The sequence below is a fragment of the Chlorocebus sabaeus genome, chromosome 21 (genome assembly GCF_047675955.1).
Source record: "Chlorocebus sabaeus isolate Y175 chromosome 21, mChlSab1.0.hap1, whole genome shotgun sequence".
Lineage (NCBI taxonomy): Eukaryota > Metazoa > Chordata > Mammalia > Primates > Cercopithecidae > Chlorocebus > Chlorocebus sabaeus.
The window spans coordinates 87,968,191-87,985,846 of NC_132924.1; the positions used below are offsets into that span (position 1 = coordinate 87,968,191).

General features: G+C 35.3%; 1 protein-coding gene across 2 annotated transcripts in view; it reads left to right on the plus strand.

Moving 5' to 3' along the window:
* MDFIC (MyoD family inhibitor domain containing) overlaps positions 1 to 17,656 on the plus strand; it is a 90,907-nt gene that overhangs the window by 51,731 nt on the left and 21,520 nt on the right. For both annotated transcript variants that reach the window (XM_007982660.3, XM_007982662.3), the window contains exon 4: positions 5,087 to 5,362. In XM_007982660.3, the coding sequence (XP_007980851.1) occupies positions 5,087 to 5,362 (276 nt within the window). The remainder of the gene's footprint in view (positions 1 to 5,086; positions 5,363 to 17,656) is intronic.

Genomic DNA, 17,656 nt, shown 5'->3' on the forward strand with positions numbered 1-17,656 from the left:
AAAATCATTTAGATTTACACCAAGTCATTTTCTCCCTCCATATTCTACATTGACCATTTTGTTATTAACAATTTTACACCCTGAGCATTTAATTTTGATTTTTTTATGTGTACAACCACCATTTAAGCTGAATAGCATGAGAATTCTTTTTAATTTTATTAAGTCTGACTTGTGTAAAGAGACCAGTGGCTGAAGATGATTTGCACATACTAATAGATTATACGCTATAGCAAAATGTTGCTTTATATTGCCACTCCAGCAGCTGTGGTTTCCAGTATAGTTATTACTAGCTACAATATCACCAGTTTTTTTAAAAAATTATCAAAAGAAGTTCATGCTATTGACTCATTTACTCCCATATTTATTATTCTTATTGAAAATCACTAGACCTAATTTTATTGGTTTCCTTCCTGATTGAAAACATTTGAACCTAGAAAGTGCAGTATTTCTTAAGACATTTGTAACTATTCATCATGGATATTAAAATTACAATCATGCTGTATTGTGTCAGCAATGATTTTTTTAAAAAACATCTTTACACATATGCTAAGCGGATGACCAATGCTATCCAGGTTTGAAGATGCTGAATGTTCTTATAAGTGGTATTTGAAATTTTGATGTGTATTGCATTCATTACTGAATATCAAGAATACTTTTTTTTTTTTTTGCTAGTATTATGGAGTAAATTTAAAATGGGGTCTTTTATAGAAGTACCCATCCTGTTTAGAATGATATAACAGATGCTGAATGTTCACATATCAAACAAAATGCCAGCTTTCTGTAGAAAAGAGGTGTCAAAAAGTTTCTTTGTACCTTTAACGCATGTGATTATGTAGTACAAAATGCAGAGTTTGTAAAATTTCTTGAATATACAGGCAAAAAAATGAATAATTCAAAACAACTCATAAGTTCTACATTCTATTGTCCCTTTATAACGCAGGCAGAAGATAGCAGTGCGCTCCCAATAGAGCTGAATTTGCACAAGTTACACCTCTGAAAAATGCCAGATGGTCTATGGTCTACTTTTGAGAGCTGTCACATATGTAAAGATTTGAAAAAAGAAAGACAGCTGAATGAGAGCAGTGGATCATTAAAGGGAGAGCGAGGGTCCCTAGGCATCACTTGTGTTTTAAGAAGCATTGTGTCGTTTCCATATTAGCGTGTGTTTTTTTTTTTTTTAAAGCCATACACAACTTTGACACAATAAGGAAGGAAATCTGTTTAAAGCCAAGTTGTTGTGGTTTAATCAGTCAGGCGTTTTTGTTCTTTATTTGAAAATAAAATCATGTTTCCTACTTGGTTTTAACTGTAATTTTACCATAAGATTCAAGTCACATCCATAAATAATTATCAATAAAGTTAAATTTAATTTCTGTTGAGATAGCTAATGTATTTAAGGCTTATCCAGTTTTGATTTGACTTACATAATACACATATCTGGCAAAATCATTCAACTAAGAAATATTTTAATGTTAGAAAAACTGGTGTAAAGGGATAATGCTTGGTTATCTGATCATAATCCGAACTATAGTGAAAATAATTAGGTGACAGTGAAACAAAAATAATGTACTGTTGTTTATCTGCCAACAGAAATGGATATCATTTTGAAGATTGAAATGTAGATAAAGCATTAAGCATGCGTGAGAATATCACTCCAGCCATACCTAGTAATTTGCAAATAGTCAATTTTGATAGCAGAGAAAGGTCACATATGTCAATTTTAGAATTTGGTAGCCAGGATACAAGTGTCTTTTACCACTCTTATTTTTATTTATGAAAAATATTTATTGCATAGTAATTCTAAATTTATTTTGAATTATGAAATATGACAGGACATTTTTGATTGACAAGGAGTCTCTCCAGCTTTGGTCAATGCCATTTCAACTCAATCAAGCTCTCAGATTGCTTGAAATATTCTTTCCAGAGGAAAAAGTGGCCGAAAACATTCCATTTATTTGGTGAGATTACTGGAAAGTGCTCTGAAAATAACACCAAATTAGATTTAACTGTCTTTTTTGGCATCTTTTAAAGTACATATGCATAACTAGCTTTATGTTCAATAGCAGTCATTAGCATGTCATTCTAGTTGATACAAGAAGTTACAGAAGCAGCAAATTCATCTCTAAATCAAACCATTGCACACCCGTAAGAAACAGATCTCCTTTTACAGATGCTGTGTAGATTTTAGTTATGAAAAGGGCATATGTAACTGCTGAACACATGTTTACTTTCAGACTATTATTCCTCTTTATCAGTAAAGAACTGAAAAACTATAACAGGATGTCCTATATTAGTTTTTATAAATCAGATATTAATGTTAATAGACTTGGTATGAAAGTATGCATTTAGGTAAAAAAATCCATCATTTTTCTTAAAATATGCTAGTAAATGAGTAGAATATTTTGACATGTTAAGGTGTTTTTCTTTTTCATACATAAGATGTATGAAAAAGAATTGAAGTAAACAATGGCTTACTAAAGACTTACTCAGAGGCAAACTGTCTTTTTTTTCTGAAAAATGCTTCAAGTCTTATGTAGACCCCAACGATAATAAGTCCTCTTTAGCGCATTTATCAACCCAATGTATAACTGTTACATCCTTACATGCAATACTTTTCCAAGTGGAACAGTTCTTCATAGTCTTTTGTAATTTACATTTCATAATTGCTCATAATCATGAACAGAAAAAAAGACTAATTAAGACAGTGAGTTTTAGATTTTTAAATTCCAGGAAAGTATAACACAGTACAATTTTCACATGAATGTTTTTTGTTGTTGCTCGTGTTTTTTGCTGAAAAGCTGTGACATATAACTTTGCTTAAAATTTATATAATGAAGGTAAATGATGATTTTAATATTTAATCAATGTAAACAGATAACTTTTGGGGGGCATCAGGGCTTTTAGCTGCAAAAATCTTGGCTAATTTAAATAGAAAATAAATTTATTAGCAGCACATAGATAATCCCAGAGTTATACAGCCAAGGATCATGTCTATCCATTCAGTAGGGCTTTTCTATTGAAAACCCCACTGCTGTAGCACTAGGCCACTCTTTGCTAGGAGGTGGACACCATAAGTTTTCCCTCACTGCTAAAATCAACAAATACCTCTTCACTCCCTGTGTTGAGAGGCTCCACCACCCTGGTGTGGCTAACAGCTTGCATTGATCACTTCCAAACATCCTTATCCTCTAGCTCCAGAGTAGCCTAGGGATGTTGTAGAGGAATTTACGTAACTCCATGAGTGTAACCAGAAATGTTGGACAACACAACACAACAGGTGAATATTCACTTTGTTTTATGATTCACTGTCTAAAAAATCATATTTGTTTGTGGTTATGCTATTAAAACAGTCTCCTCTATTTACTCTTTAAATAAAAAGTTTTGTTTTTTATATATGGGCATTTAATAAATTTGGAATTTACATGTACTAATTATATTAAGCATACGATACCAAAATATTAATTGTATAAATATTAATATTTATATAATTAATTATATTTTATTTATATATTTTAAATGTTATATAAATATATATAATCAACATAATTACTTAGATTATATTGATTAAAAACATTAATATTTATATTGATATAATTATATTAATTTATATAATAATATAATTATGCATGTTAATTATATTGTACCCAAATATGTAGGTGTGTGCATGTCTATCTTATATTAATATATGAGTCCCATATTTGGGGCTTAATAATTTCATAAGCTTCATTGGCTTGTATGTCTATGCCTGGTCCAATGCCGTACTGCTTTAGGTACTGTGATAGAAATGGCTCATACGTCAAATCCTACAATCCTCTTTTTCTTCTTAAAATTTCCTTGGTCCTTCTTGATTACTCTTCCATATACATTTTTGGATCAGCTTGTCAAGTTCCGTAAACAAGCCTGTTGGAAATGTTATGGAAATGGCATTAAATAATAAATTGGGGAGAATTAACATAATTAACATATTTATATTCTCTCCACCTATTTGGGTTTCTTCTATGCATTTCAGTAGTGTTTTGTAATTTTTGCCATAAAACCTCTGTCCATTTTTTTCTAGTTTAATTCCAAGATACGTATAGCGTCTTTTTTTGTTTGTTGGCTTGTTCTTTTCTTTTTTTGTTATTGTGAAGAGTTGTTTTTCTTGTATATTTTTTAATTGGTTTTACTGTCTGCTTACAGGAGCATTGTTGATTTTATATGGTTGTGTATCAATCTTGCTACATTTTTAGACTTTCAGTATTTATAGTCTTAAACTTAGATTATATGTATACTATATATTTGAATGTTCCCCAGAACATTCAACTCTGTGCACAGCTCAAAAATTTTGTATATTCCTTCTAGAAGTCAGACCTATTACATTTCTTTGTCTTGTTTATTGCTTGTACTATGATCTCCTGCATAATGTTACATAAGTCACGTAAGAATGGGCATTTGATGTACTTCTAAAGTCCTGACATTTAATTTTGGTAGATATGTTTTATTAAAGAAATTATCTTATATTCCTAACTTTTCATAACTGGTTTATTTCAAAATCAAATTAAAGAGTAAATATAGAAAAGATTTTCTTCTGCAGGATTCACAATGGGATTTTTTTTAAAAAACACCGTATTTTTCTTTGTATTGTTCAGCTTTGAATACCAGAACTTACCATTTCTTTCCTTTTATTTGAAAAGACAATTGAGCAGTTTGTTAGTAGTAGTAGTATTGAAATAACACTGTTGTGTCTATGCACAAAGAGGGCTCAGCACATAGAAAACAATCAGCATTCTCTGAATGAGTCTTAAATTACCTTTTCAGATTTCTAACTTAAATTTTCTTTAAAACCTCCCAAAACAGTATTTCTCTGGTCTACTTTTCATATCCTTGCACAAACCCACTTTTGACGACCCTGTTCCCATTTTCTGTTTTAGTAAATTATACTTTCTCTATGTCTATGTTAGTATTTTTCTTTCTTTTCTTTGTTGCCTCTTCAGTGTTAATATCATGGGTAAAACCCCAAATCTCTGCTACTGAATGTATTTTCATTATTTTAAAATATTAATTTATTTCTCTTTAACTGGCTGACTTTTTCCTGTTTTTAATTTAGCCCAACCTCAGCGCTTGCCTCAGCTTCAGACTTCAGCACAGGTGCCGAGTGATGAGGAAATAGGCAAGATAAAGAATGGCCACACAGGTCTGAGCAATGGAAATGGAATTCACCATGGGGCCAAACACGGATCTGCAGATAATCGCAAACTTTCAGCACCTGTTTCTCAAAAAATGCATAGAAAAATTCAGTCCAGCTTGTCTGTAAACAGCGATATCAGTAAGAAGAGCAAAGTAAATGCTGTCTTTTCCCAAAAGACAGGCTCTTCACCTGAAGGTAAGTTTGAGATATATGTAGATTTTATTTGACCAGATGTAAAATAATATTTCCTGGTAATTATTTGATCAAGCAAATATAATTGAAGAATCTTGCTTATCCTTCAGACAAACAGGAATTTTGGTAAAATGCAGATTAACCTCCCAAAGGAAAGCACAAGATAGAAAAGGAAGCAGTGGCAGCTGACATCCTGCTTTTAGATAATCGTCTTCTAGAGTGAATAGTCATTACTTTAAATATAACTGCTATACTTCTTTTTTTAATGCCACATTTAAAAATATAAATACAACATTTTGATGGCATACATGAGTGTATGTGTGTATTTTTATCTCTCCCTGATGCAATATGTTATTCTGTAGTTCAGAGATAAGATTACCTGCTTGTATTTTTGTCTTGCAAATCAGTTCTTAAATAGACAAAGCTAAAATGAGAGAAAGATTAGGTAACTTTCATGCTCTTGCCAGGGAATAGGCCAGGTGATTTCTGTTGCTTGATTGACCAGCATCTTCCAGCCACCATGTTGGTCAGCACCTCAACCATCTTCACTCCCATCCCATTCCAACCTCACTGTGGTCTGGTCTTCAGCTCCTCCTTTAGAGGCACTTGGCTGTGTTCTCTATCCCCTGAGGAACTAGTTACCACCTCTTCAGTTCTATCTCATCCTGCCCTTGGCTGGGTTAAAAACAGGTTAAATACTATGAACCTGAGAAAGTTTTTCTTTATTAAACAAATTGCACATGGTGATAATTAAAACAGACTCCCTTTATATAATTCATTGTATTACATTTAAAAAATAAAAATCTCCTCCTATATTTAAGGATCTGAATTTCTTTCCATGTATCCACGGTCCTCTGGTTTTCCTCCTTTCCCCTTTTAGCAGTTATTGGATGTCTAAAGTCTTGAATCTGTTATACAGATATACTTGTATCTGATATACATATATTTCTCCTTATTCCCTTTTCCTTTCTATTTTGCTATGAAATCTTAAGTAAGAGAAATTCTGTGGAATGCCTCTGAAGTTGGTCGTGCTTATTCATAGAGACAAATTGAGTTGTAAATAGGAAATTGTATTGAGAATTACCAGTAATGAGTGGGAGAAAGGATATTACATTTTGGCTACAGGTGTCTCAAACTCAACTGAGATAAAGTGTTAGGTTGATCAAATGATATGATAATAAATGGTCTGCATAGTTCCAGGTCAGTGACACTACTTTCCAAACTAATTAGATTGAAAGGGACTTGATTGACACTTTAAAATGAGTTTGACATGTAAGCTGCATGGTCATCTCTGAAGCATAGGTAGGCTGTTAACTAAACTGGCTCTCCAAGGAGTTGGGAAGGCAATGCAATTTTCTTTAGAGGATCTTCGCTTCTAGGTGATTGGGTGAAATAATTGAATGCAATTGAAATCTACTTGTTTTATACATTTGAATTTACTTATTATGTCCCTAACCTCTTATTTTGCATTTGATATTTACTTATTTTTGTATTAAAGAATGGTAACATTTGCATATCAATCCTAACTTGAAATAGCTTATGGATTGTTTATAAAATTTTTTATTATTGCTTGCCTTTAATACCATGTCTGAATTTATTTGTAATGTAGGAATGCAGCTTCGTAAGTAACATATGAAGGAGGAAGAAAATCATCAGTATATGAATGAGATATAGTTTTACTCTTCCTCTTTCTCTCCCTTCTCCTTCCTTCTCCCTCTTCCCTCCCTCTTTTTCTTTTTCTTTCTCTTCTCCTTTCATGCTCACATTCACACTTATGGCCTACCACAGAGCTCTGGATAAGGGAAGTCCCTTGTAATCTGTGTAATCTGCTTTTATCACAAAATATGTTCCAGATTGGATTGGGGAAAAGAGGAACATAAAATACAAATTTAAATGTATAAATATATTTTGCAAAGTCTTATCCATATCTTCATTGTAAGACCATAGAATTTAGACAAGTGTAGGTTTGTTTTATTGTGATTGCTTGAGTCTAGATTAAAATTCCATTGTCCATATTTTTCTCAAAGTTCGATGTCTTCATGATTTGTCACTATTTAAGGTTGTGCCCTAAAATTTTGTGTTTCTTCTGTCAGTTTTGAAGTTATGTTTATTCTCTGGTGATGTGCTGTAATAAAACCCAAAACCAAACCAAAACAAAAAATCCACAGAAGTGGTAGATGGCAAATTAAAAGGAAAAACATTCTCAATTCTGCCACCAGCTTGCTGGGGTACTTGAGTTTCTATGGGCCTGCTTTTTCTGTGAAATGAAGGATTTGGATTAGATAATTTTAAAAATTAAATTTGGTTCCAAGATTCTATGAGTTTCTTTTTACAGCACTTGCTTTACTCTCAGGATAGATCTCTTGCTATATAGAATATGTGATCTCTTGTTGAGGAAACACCTAAAACCTGATGTGCAGAGTGGGGCAGTGGCAGAAACAGTTGTGGTGAACAGAAATAGCACCTGAATTTCAGGAGGCACATATGTCAGAACAGTAGGCCTTGAATAGGCGGCATGATTTATTGTGCAAATAAAAGTGGATGGAAATGATTTTTTATAAAGCAGTAAGAATGGGGAGATTTAGTGGCTAGGTATCTTAGTCTATTTGTGCTGCTGTAACAAAATACCTGAGACTAAAGATTGGTCAGGTTGGCTCATACCTGTAATCCCAGCACTTTGAAAGGGCCATTGCGGAGGATCGTATGAGACCAGGAGTTCAAGACCAGCCTGGCTACATAGCAAGGTCTCATCTCTACAAAAAAGAAAAAAAAATATAGCTGGGCACAGTGGCATGCATCTGTGGTCTTAACTACTCAGGAGACTGAGGTGGGAAGATCATTTGAGCCCAGGAGTTTGAGATTACAGTAAACTGTGATTGTGCCACTATATTCCAGCCTGGGTGACAGAGTGAGACCCCGTCTCTAAAGTAAATAAATAAATAAAACACCTGAGACTGGGTATTTGATAAAGATCAGAAGTTTATTTTCTCTCAGTTCTGGAGACTGGGAAGAGCAAGATCAAGGTGCTGGCAGGTTAGGTTTTCTGGTGATGACCATTTTCTGTTTCTAAGATGATGGCTTGTTGCTACATCCTTGGAAAGGGAGGAGCGCTGTGTTCTCACATGGCAGAAGGCAGGAGGGCAAGAGATCAAAAACTGCATGAAGCCTCTTTATAATGGCCTTAATCTCATTAATGAGGGAGTAGCCCTCATGGCCAAATCACCTCTTAAAGGATTGACCTCTTGATACCATCACATTGGCCATGATGTTTCAACATCTGAGTTTTGGAGAGGTGACATTCAAACCATAGCACAAGGCTTTTCTCAATTTTATGACTGTTCTGCTTCACATTTTTGTTAAATCGTCATCTTCTATGCCTGTTCTTCCAAGGGCAAATGAGCAAACAAGTAGCAAAATAATATTAACTGAAATTCTCAAAGCAGCTAATCATGCCCACTTTGACAGTGTTTTGTTTGTCTGGGTACATGGTGCTTGTGGTTGTGATTTTTGTACTGCATACAAATTATATCAACAACTGGAATAACTTTTTTTTTGGTTCAGATAATGGAATAAAATATTTAAAAATTTTCTAGTGTTTGATTAAGAACACTAAGGGCTTATTTTCTAACCAGGATAGCAAAAACACTGCTAAGACATGATCTATTGCTTATACAGAGGTAAGGTTTGAACCAGCCATAATTGAGTCTGTCGGGGGTTGGCAAGATGTTTTATCATGTCTTTAACTGTGAATGTCCTAAAGCCTGAGAACACAGAAGGCTGCACTTCATCAGGTCCTTTTTTTTTTCTTTTTTTTCTTTTTTTTTTTTTGAGGCTGTGTCTTACTCTGTTGCCCAGGCTGAAGTGCAATGGTGTGATCTCAGCTCACTGAAACCTCTGCCGCCCAGATTCAAGCGATTCTCCTGCCTCAGCCTCCTGAGTAGCGGGAATTACAGGCGCCCACCATCATGCCTGGCTAATTTTTTTGTATTTTTAGTAGAGACGGGATTTCACCATGTTGGCCAGGCTGGTCTTGAACTCCTGACCTCAGGTGATCCACTCACCTCAGCATCCCCATCAGGTACTTTTTAAGCGATGTTGATTCATATTATTAGAGTGCCTTCTATATGCTACTTGCTTCTCTCACATGAACTTATTTAGTCCTCCCAACAACACTGCAATTCTATGAATTCTATGAAAGTATCTAATTATAAATGAGGAAACTGAGGCACAGAGCAGTTAAAGGAAACCACCAAAGGCAACTGGTACGTGGTAAAATTGAGACTCAAACTGAAAATTCTGGTTCCACAGTCCATGTTCCTAACCCTGTGCTATTTTGTGTGACTAAAGTTACAGCTGTGGACCAAGCAGGGATCTTAGTATACATTTGCCTCTTAAAGCCCTTCTTACCACAGTTTTAAAAACAACTCTCACACCTGTGCTGTCTGTTTTCCTTTTCCTACTAGACTGTGAATTCCTGAAAAGGCTGGATTGAATCTGAGTCAATTTTTTTTTTTTAATTGTACAGTGGTGCCCAGCATGAAAGCATCATAGAGTTTCTCATGAGTTAGTAAGTGATACAATGCTCTATTGCAAATCATTTTATCCTACCCTTCCTTGAAACCAGCCCTGGAAAATAAAATGTTTGCTCATGGTCACAAAAAAAATATGTTCTTTTAAAAAGTTCCATTTTTGCAATGGAGGAAAAAAATCCATGTGGGAAAAAATTGCACATTTTATTTAAAGGTTATTAAATTTGTAGATTTCTACTTGGTTTGTATAATTAAATATTTTCATACATACTTTAATTTTCTGATTGCATCACTCAGGTGGAGAGTTTTTAGACTAAATGTTTAAGATTCTTGACCTTTGAAATAATTATAGTATAATTTAGTATCATAGAATATTCAAATTGCCAAGGGTTTTCATTAGACTCAAAGACACTTATCATAGGAATGGTAAATCCTAATATGTTTTACATGTGCCAGTTACATCTATATAGTTTTGTAAAAATTAAGTTCCAGCAAAATACTTTTAAAGAGATTTTATACTTTTTAGGAATTTTTGATAGTTAATTTACACTCCATACTTGATATTCTACATTTAGTATGCATAGAGAAATACATATCCAGTCCTAGTATATCATTGAACCTAAATGCTGAACAAGACAGTGAAGAGCATTATGTGGATGGAAGTAACTACACTCATCTCATTTTTAATCACATAGAAGCAGTGTGGTGTAGTAATTAGAGGACAGACTCTGAAACTAGCCTGATTGGGATCAAATATTGGCTTTGCTACTCACCAGTGATGTGTCTTTAGGCAAGTTACTTAGCCTCTTTTTGCATCAGTGTCTCATCTCTAAAATGGGGATATTATTAGTACCTACTTCATAGGATTTTTATGAAGAAGACTTGAATTGGTACTGCTTAGTGCTTAGAATACAGACTGGCTCAGATGAAGTGTTCAATATGTGTTAGCTGCTGTTATGATCATTAGTATTAAGGTTCATAGAGGGGTCAGGAATGTTAGCTTCTTGGAAAAGTCAGTGCCTGGCTGGGGACCTGAAAGACAAGACAAAGATAGTTTAGGGAGTTGAGAATAGAGGGAGGCATTCAAAGCCAAAGGATTTTCTTTTTCTTTTTCTTTTCTTTTCTTTTTTTTCTTTGTGTGTGTGTGTGTGTGTGTGTGTGTGTGTGTGTGTGTGTTCCTCTTTTTGTTTGTTTGATAAGTAAACAGGTGTTATGGGGGTTTGTTGTACAGATTATTCATCCCCCAGGTATTAAGCCTAGTGCCCACTGGTTATTTTTTTTCCGATCCTCTCCCTCCTCTCACCACCCCGCTCTCTGAAAGTTCCCAGTGTATGTTGCTCCCCTCTATGTAAATTCCTGAATTCATATGTTTTATTCAGAGAACCACAAACAGTTTGCTGTTGCTGAAAAGCTAAATTAGTAGAGAAGATACTAGATGAGTAGGAATGAACCATTCAGTGGAGCCTGTGATGCCCCATTCTTCTGAAGCTATTAATACCACACAGATCTGTGTGATTTATCTAAAGGACATCATATCCCATATATACTTTTTTGAAAAATTATGTTTTCTTTTCTCTCTGTAATACAAAAATTCCATGGTTGGAATTATATAGAATCAGGGGGCTTTCTCACCTGTAGCCAATACTGCTATGTATTAACCTTCCCTACCATCTGCACCCTGATTATCTTTGCAGTTTTTTTGGTACATTAATAATGAACTGTTATCAAAAAGGAAATGATTAATTGGTTTTAGAGGTGTTGAGCTTGGGATGCTAATGAGCTATACCGGAGACATTTGGACCTATGAAAGGACTGAAACCCAGTTTGTATTTTACAGGATTTTTCTGCTTTCTTTTTTTTAAAACTATTTTGTGGTTTCTGAGGTCTATGACCTTTCTTTGTTTTCTTTTTAGGCTTCGCTTCTTTGTCTTTTTGGTGCATTTTCTCTAGCATTTATAGCAGGGCAGTTTTTCAGAATATACCGGAGGGATAGTGCATATTCCCCACCAGTAGGAGTATAGCCAAGATTCTCCAGGAGACAGTCTGTGTAGGGTACACAGCGTTAAAAAGGGATTAACCAGAATTGGGCAGGACAATTAGAAAAGCTCATAAAGTGATTTCCCCTCCTTCCTTGTGAATCACTGGTAAAATGGTAAAAATATCTTTCCTTGACCTCACTATTTCCCCTTCCTTTCCCCGTTTGCAAACTCCAGGTCTAACTCCTTGCACTTGGAATTGTGCCTCCACTGTAATGCATAGATATGTCTGTACACATGGTCAGGTGAAACTGCTGAATGCCTTTGTTTCTTCTCTCCCCTCAGCCTGGAATGGTCTCATAACTCTTTGCATTCTTGATCTCTACATATTTTTTTCAGAACTCCTCTTAGTCATCATCTCCTGATGCCCCATTTTGGGCGAATTGCCCCTTTTTTTGGTCTCCACAGCATGCTTGGGGCACAAAATTGTACTGAAGTTGATCTATTAATCTTCCTTTCTGTATTAAAATGTAATCTCATTGAAAGCAAGATTCCATCTTACTTATCTTTTAATGTTTCGCATGCAGCCTAGTGCCTGGCTTATACAAGTTCAGTAAAAAGTGAGTTAGGAGTGTCAACTGGAGAACTAGACTTTTTCTTTATCACTCCATAGAAATTGTGGTTGAAAGGACAGGAATGGCTATAATCCTTAAGGAGAGAATGTGAAGGAATAAAAGGAAGGGCAAATATTTGAGCTGAAAGAAATACAAAAAGAGACCCAGCAGAGGGAGGACTGTAATTCAGAGCTCCTACCTCCCAGCCCATCAGGTTTTCTCACTATTCCATATGGGTTTCAAACAACTATATATTCTTGAATCCTGAAGCTGTGAAAAGAAATTAGAAAGGTAAGATTGAAATTGAGTTGTTTGAGCTGGGCGTGGTGGCTCAAACACCTGTAATCCCAGCACTTTGGGAGGCTGAGGCAGGTGCATCACCTGAGGTCAAGAGTTCGAAACCAGCTTGGCCAACATGGTAAGATCCTGTCTCTACTAAAAATACAAAAAATAATAATAATAATAAAAGGAAAAAGAAAAGAAATTGAGTTGTTTGCTGTTAGTTTCAACAGTATTGTAAAGTCTTATATTCATTTTTTCCCATAAAAAGCTTTTCCGTTCTGCCTGTAATTGTAGAAGTACTACAGTAGTATTTTAGTGGAAAGATAATAATAGGAGCTCATGATATGACCATAAAGTTATAATCAGAGCTTCCAGAAACAAATTTTCTGTGACTTTGGCAAGATATGTCACTGCATTCCTCAAAATATTTAATTTGCTTGGATGATGTTTTGTTTTGTTATGTTCTGTTTTCTCAGGCACAGTGCCTTCCATCCCATGTCACAATAATGGTGTGGGCGAAAGGTTTAGAATTCTCCTTTCCAATGCAATATTTGCTAGTTCTTTGGAAAATAGGACTTGAAGAAATGTCACTGCTCGGCCAACACATTAAATGGAAAAATAGTAATACAATGAGGAGTGTGTTTGTGGAGAGTAGGCATGATCAAAGTTGACTATATCAAAGTATAAATCATTCTGCACATATAAATCATTAATTTTTGTTTACTTGAAATATTTTAATTAGCTGTTTTTTTAAAAAAAATTAAAGCAAGTATCCATCAGAAGTATTTATAAATAGTAAGTGTTTCTGTAGGGTCAAAAGTAAACATTTAAGTACCTTATCTTTAGAGTTTAGGAAAATAAGTTAACTATGTAGTTTGTTCTCATACCTATGTATTTGGTGAGGAGCAAAGAAAATATTTTCAAGGTTCTGAAAAATATATAACTTAATATTGAAACATAGAGATAACTCAAAATATGCCTCAAGCCCCAGAGCTCTTCTTTTGTAATAACCAACAATTTATCGGCCATCTTAAAGAAGAGCTAGAAGCTACCAGCTATGTATGGACTTCACTGTTGGTTTTTTGGGTTTGTAGACAAGCTATCTTAGGTCACTGCTCTAGCAAACTAAATTAGCTCAGCATTCACTCAGGAGATGGGTGGAGAGGAAATAAAACAATGGAGATACAGATAGATTGGCCAGGAAGCTTTGGGGTGTGGGGTAGTTGGATGAGGAGACTATTTAGAAACTAGGCTTCAGAATAATGGAAAGAATTGAATAAATCCTATGACTCTATTAATGCACCAAAGTTTTGTTTTGTTTTGTTTTGTTTTTTAGTACAGTGATGAAATGTTAGGTGATTTTTTTTAGGTCAAACATAATATGTAGGTGCAGCAGCCAAGCTGGAGATGGAAGTTTTTTTGTGAGGGATTCAACCCCTAGAGCTGTGTCAAGTGCAGGCAATAGAGGAATTGAAGACTTGCTTTAGAGTTTCAGGATTAAACGAGGTCCAGAGCTAAATCTGGGTAGACTTGAAAGAGCAGTCAGATATGTATTTTCTGAGCAGGACTGTCATTAACCTTTTAGTTCAATTAGTTTGGAAATTGAATAGAAATTAGGAAATTAGGAGGAATAGCTGAATGTAGTTTGGAGATGATCATGAGTTGAGTTTTAGATCTGTTTAGTTGTGTATGATTGTACATAATTCAAGAGGAGAATTCCAAAATGCACTTGGAAATATACAATTGGAGCTGGAGAGAAGGAATTAGAGGCAAATATACTTATTTATATTTGTTCTCATAGAGGAGACATTTCACTATAAATCTGGATGAGTTTTTTTAAAGTAGAGATTTCAGAGAAAAGGTCAGATGGCTGAGAACTGAGTGACTCAGCAATCACTGGAGGCCAGCCAGTTTGGTGGGATGGGAGTGTGGGTTCAGCTTGTGTGCTTGGGAGGCAATCCCATGGAAAGTTCAGATTTTTCTCCAGAGGTAATATCAGATAGACAGTAAGTCAGAGTAAGACCATACTGATAAGATAGCCTAGAGGAGAGGTCACAGTGCAAAGAGAAGAGGATGATTATCTGGCTGAGAGGAAACAAGAAATGTGAGAGGAAAGACAGACTGGAGAGAATGATATCATGAGGCAGGGAGAGAATGTTTTAAAAAGAGGAAGAGAACTATATCAAGGTGTACCAGATATTGATGACAGGTTCAGTAAGATGAGCACTGAAATATTTCTGTTGGTTGTTGACTCTTAATAAGAGTTCACAATGTGGACATCATTTAGTGATCTTATTAAGAGTCGTTTTCATGGAGAAGTCACAATGATGTGGGTTGTGGAATATGAAAACAGTTCTAGAAAGGCCAAAATTCAGGGCAGAAGTGCAAGTCCAGAAGGGTTGTTTGTTTGGTGTGTATTATTTTGTTTTAAGATAGGAACGATTTCAGTATGTTTACATTCAGCTGGAAAAGATCCAGGAGAGAAGAAACCTTTGAAATTATGAGAAGGCAATAATGATACCTTCTTGACAAGCCAGCATATAGTGTCTTTAGACTTTAAATCTATAGTTTAATACACTGAACTAAATGAATGCATTTACATTGTCAAAGCAAGAGAATTGAGCAATCAGAGAAGCATTTACCAAATTGTTAACCTTGATGGCTCTGCTCTGTAGGGGTTGTGTGGTTGATTAATTTTAGAAGACTTCTGAGTAACCTCTATGGAATGATTTGGTATGAGGACATGTAACCTTTGGTGATTAAAAAGCCTTTCTCAAATCCCTACTCTTACCTCATTCCATGAGCATTCATCGAGTTTGAATGGAGAGGATGGATAGGGCCTTATGATTCTGAGTTCCAAATCTCTGACTTTTGTGTTTTGGATCACAAATTGATGAAAATCAATAGCATCTTATACGTTATGTTCATAAGACTCTTAATTGAATTTAGTCATCGCTTTTATACATAGTATAGTATAAGAAGTAAAACAAACATAGCTAAGCAAACAGTTAAAGAGAAGAAAAGATAAGTAAAGAAACCACTGCAAAATCCGTACAAATGGGAAACAGTAGGTTAATTTTAAAATATATTTAAAGTAAATTTATGCTTTAGTATGCCCTACTCATCATTGAATTACTATCACAAACAAAGGCTTGAAAAGGTTAAAGCTTAATCTATAATAAAAAGGAGTTTTGATTAATTGTGATAATCTTTTACACAATTATTCTGATCATTTTTGATCATACAGGCTTCTTTGAGAATCTGACAAGAGTTATTATTTCCCCCTGCAAAGTTTTAAAGACAGACAACAAGATCCTGTTAGCACTGTGTTATTCTTGAAGGTAACTGAAGAGATTGGATAATTTCAGATCTAAAATCAAACATCTCTAAGAACTGACCAGATTATGAGGTGCGTAATGAGCCATTGTAATGTTTTTAATTTTGAGGTGGGAAAACTGCATAAGGCTATGAGCAGATGGCCAACATGATCTGACTTACCATTTTTAAACACCACTTTGCCTTTTGTGCTGAGAGTGGACTATAGGTACACAAGGTTCAAAAAAGGGAGACCTGCCATGACACTATTGCTCTGATTCACGTGGGAGGTAATAGGATTGGATCGGGGTGACAGTGATGGAGGTGATGAGATGTTGCATTTGGGTGTATTTTGAAGGCAGAACAAGATTTGCTGAAAAATGAGATTTTGGTGTGAAAGACAGGGATTAAGGATGACTCCAAGTTTATGGGCCTGAGCAGTTGAAAGTATGGAGTGGCCGTTAACTGAGATGAGAAGACTATAGGAAGCATGGGGTTTGGTTCATGGAGGAAGGTCATGTTTGGTTTTGAATACATTGAATTTGAGATACCCATTATCTGTACAAGTGGTGATGTGGACAAAGTGTTTGGATAAGGGAGTCTGGAGTTCAAAGGAAAGGTCTGCAGCTTGAGATATGTTTTGTGAGTTTTCAAGGTGCAGAATGTACAGTGGATGAGACCACTGGCAACTGGGGTTCTCAACCCTGGCCTCTGGATATTTGGAGAAAAAGCTTTAGGGCAAAGGGAATAGGAAGTAAAATACAAATCAACAATTATGATTCATTTGCAATGGAGTAGATCCAAGGTGTCAGCATCCTTTAGAAGCTCCCTATATGATTCTAATTTGAATGCAGGATTAAGAACTCTTGCCCAGAACATAGAAAAAGTGCAAAAGTACTCCAAAAACTGAGCCCTGGGCCATTATGCAGACAGTAGAAAACAAAGAGAAACCATCAAAAAAGTGAGGATGAGTAACTAGTAATGGAGCAGGGATAAAGACGGGCAGCTTGGAAACCAAATGAAGGAAGTATTTTAAAACAGATGGAGTGATCATGTTTCAAAAGCAACTGAGAAATCCAGAAAGATGAATGAGAAGTGACCATTGAAATTGTCATGTAGAAGTCATTGGTGACCTTCATACTTTTGTTGTTGTGATGGGGATAGAGTCTGATTGAGATGGATTCCAGAGAAAATAAGAAAAGAAAAATTGAAAATTGCAAATCTAGATTATCAAGGAGTTTTCCAAAAGGGGAGTAAGTAAAAAGGCTGGGATAGAAAAGTGAATTTTTTTAGAAATGGGGTACATGGTTGAGTGCTATTGGTAATGAAATAGTAGAGGAGACACTGATGATGCAGGAGCATGATGTTTTTGAGAAGGTGAGAGGGGAGGAAATTCATTACAAAGTACCCTGTGGTGTTGTAGGGGAGTGTGTGTGTGTGTGTGTGTGTGTGTGTGTGTGGGTATGTGTGTTTTATCTTTCTCAGAGTTTAAAGAAAGGGTCACCCAGGGCAGTGGCTCACATCTGTAATCCTGGCACTTTGAGGGGCCAAGGCGGGAGAATGGCTTGAGGTTAGGAATTC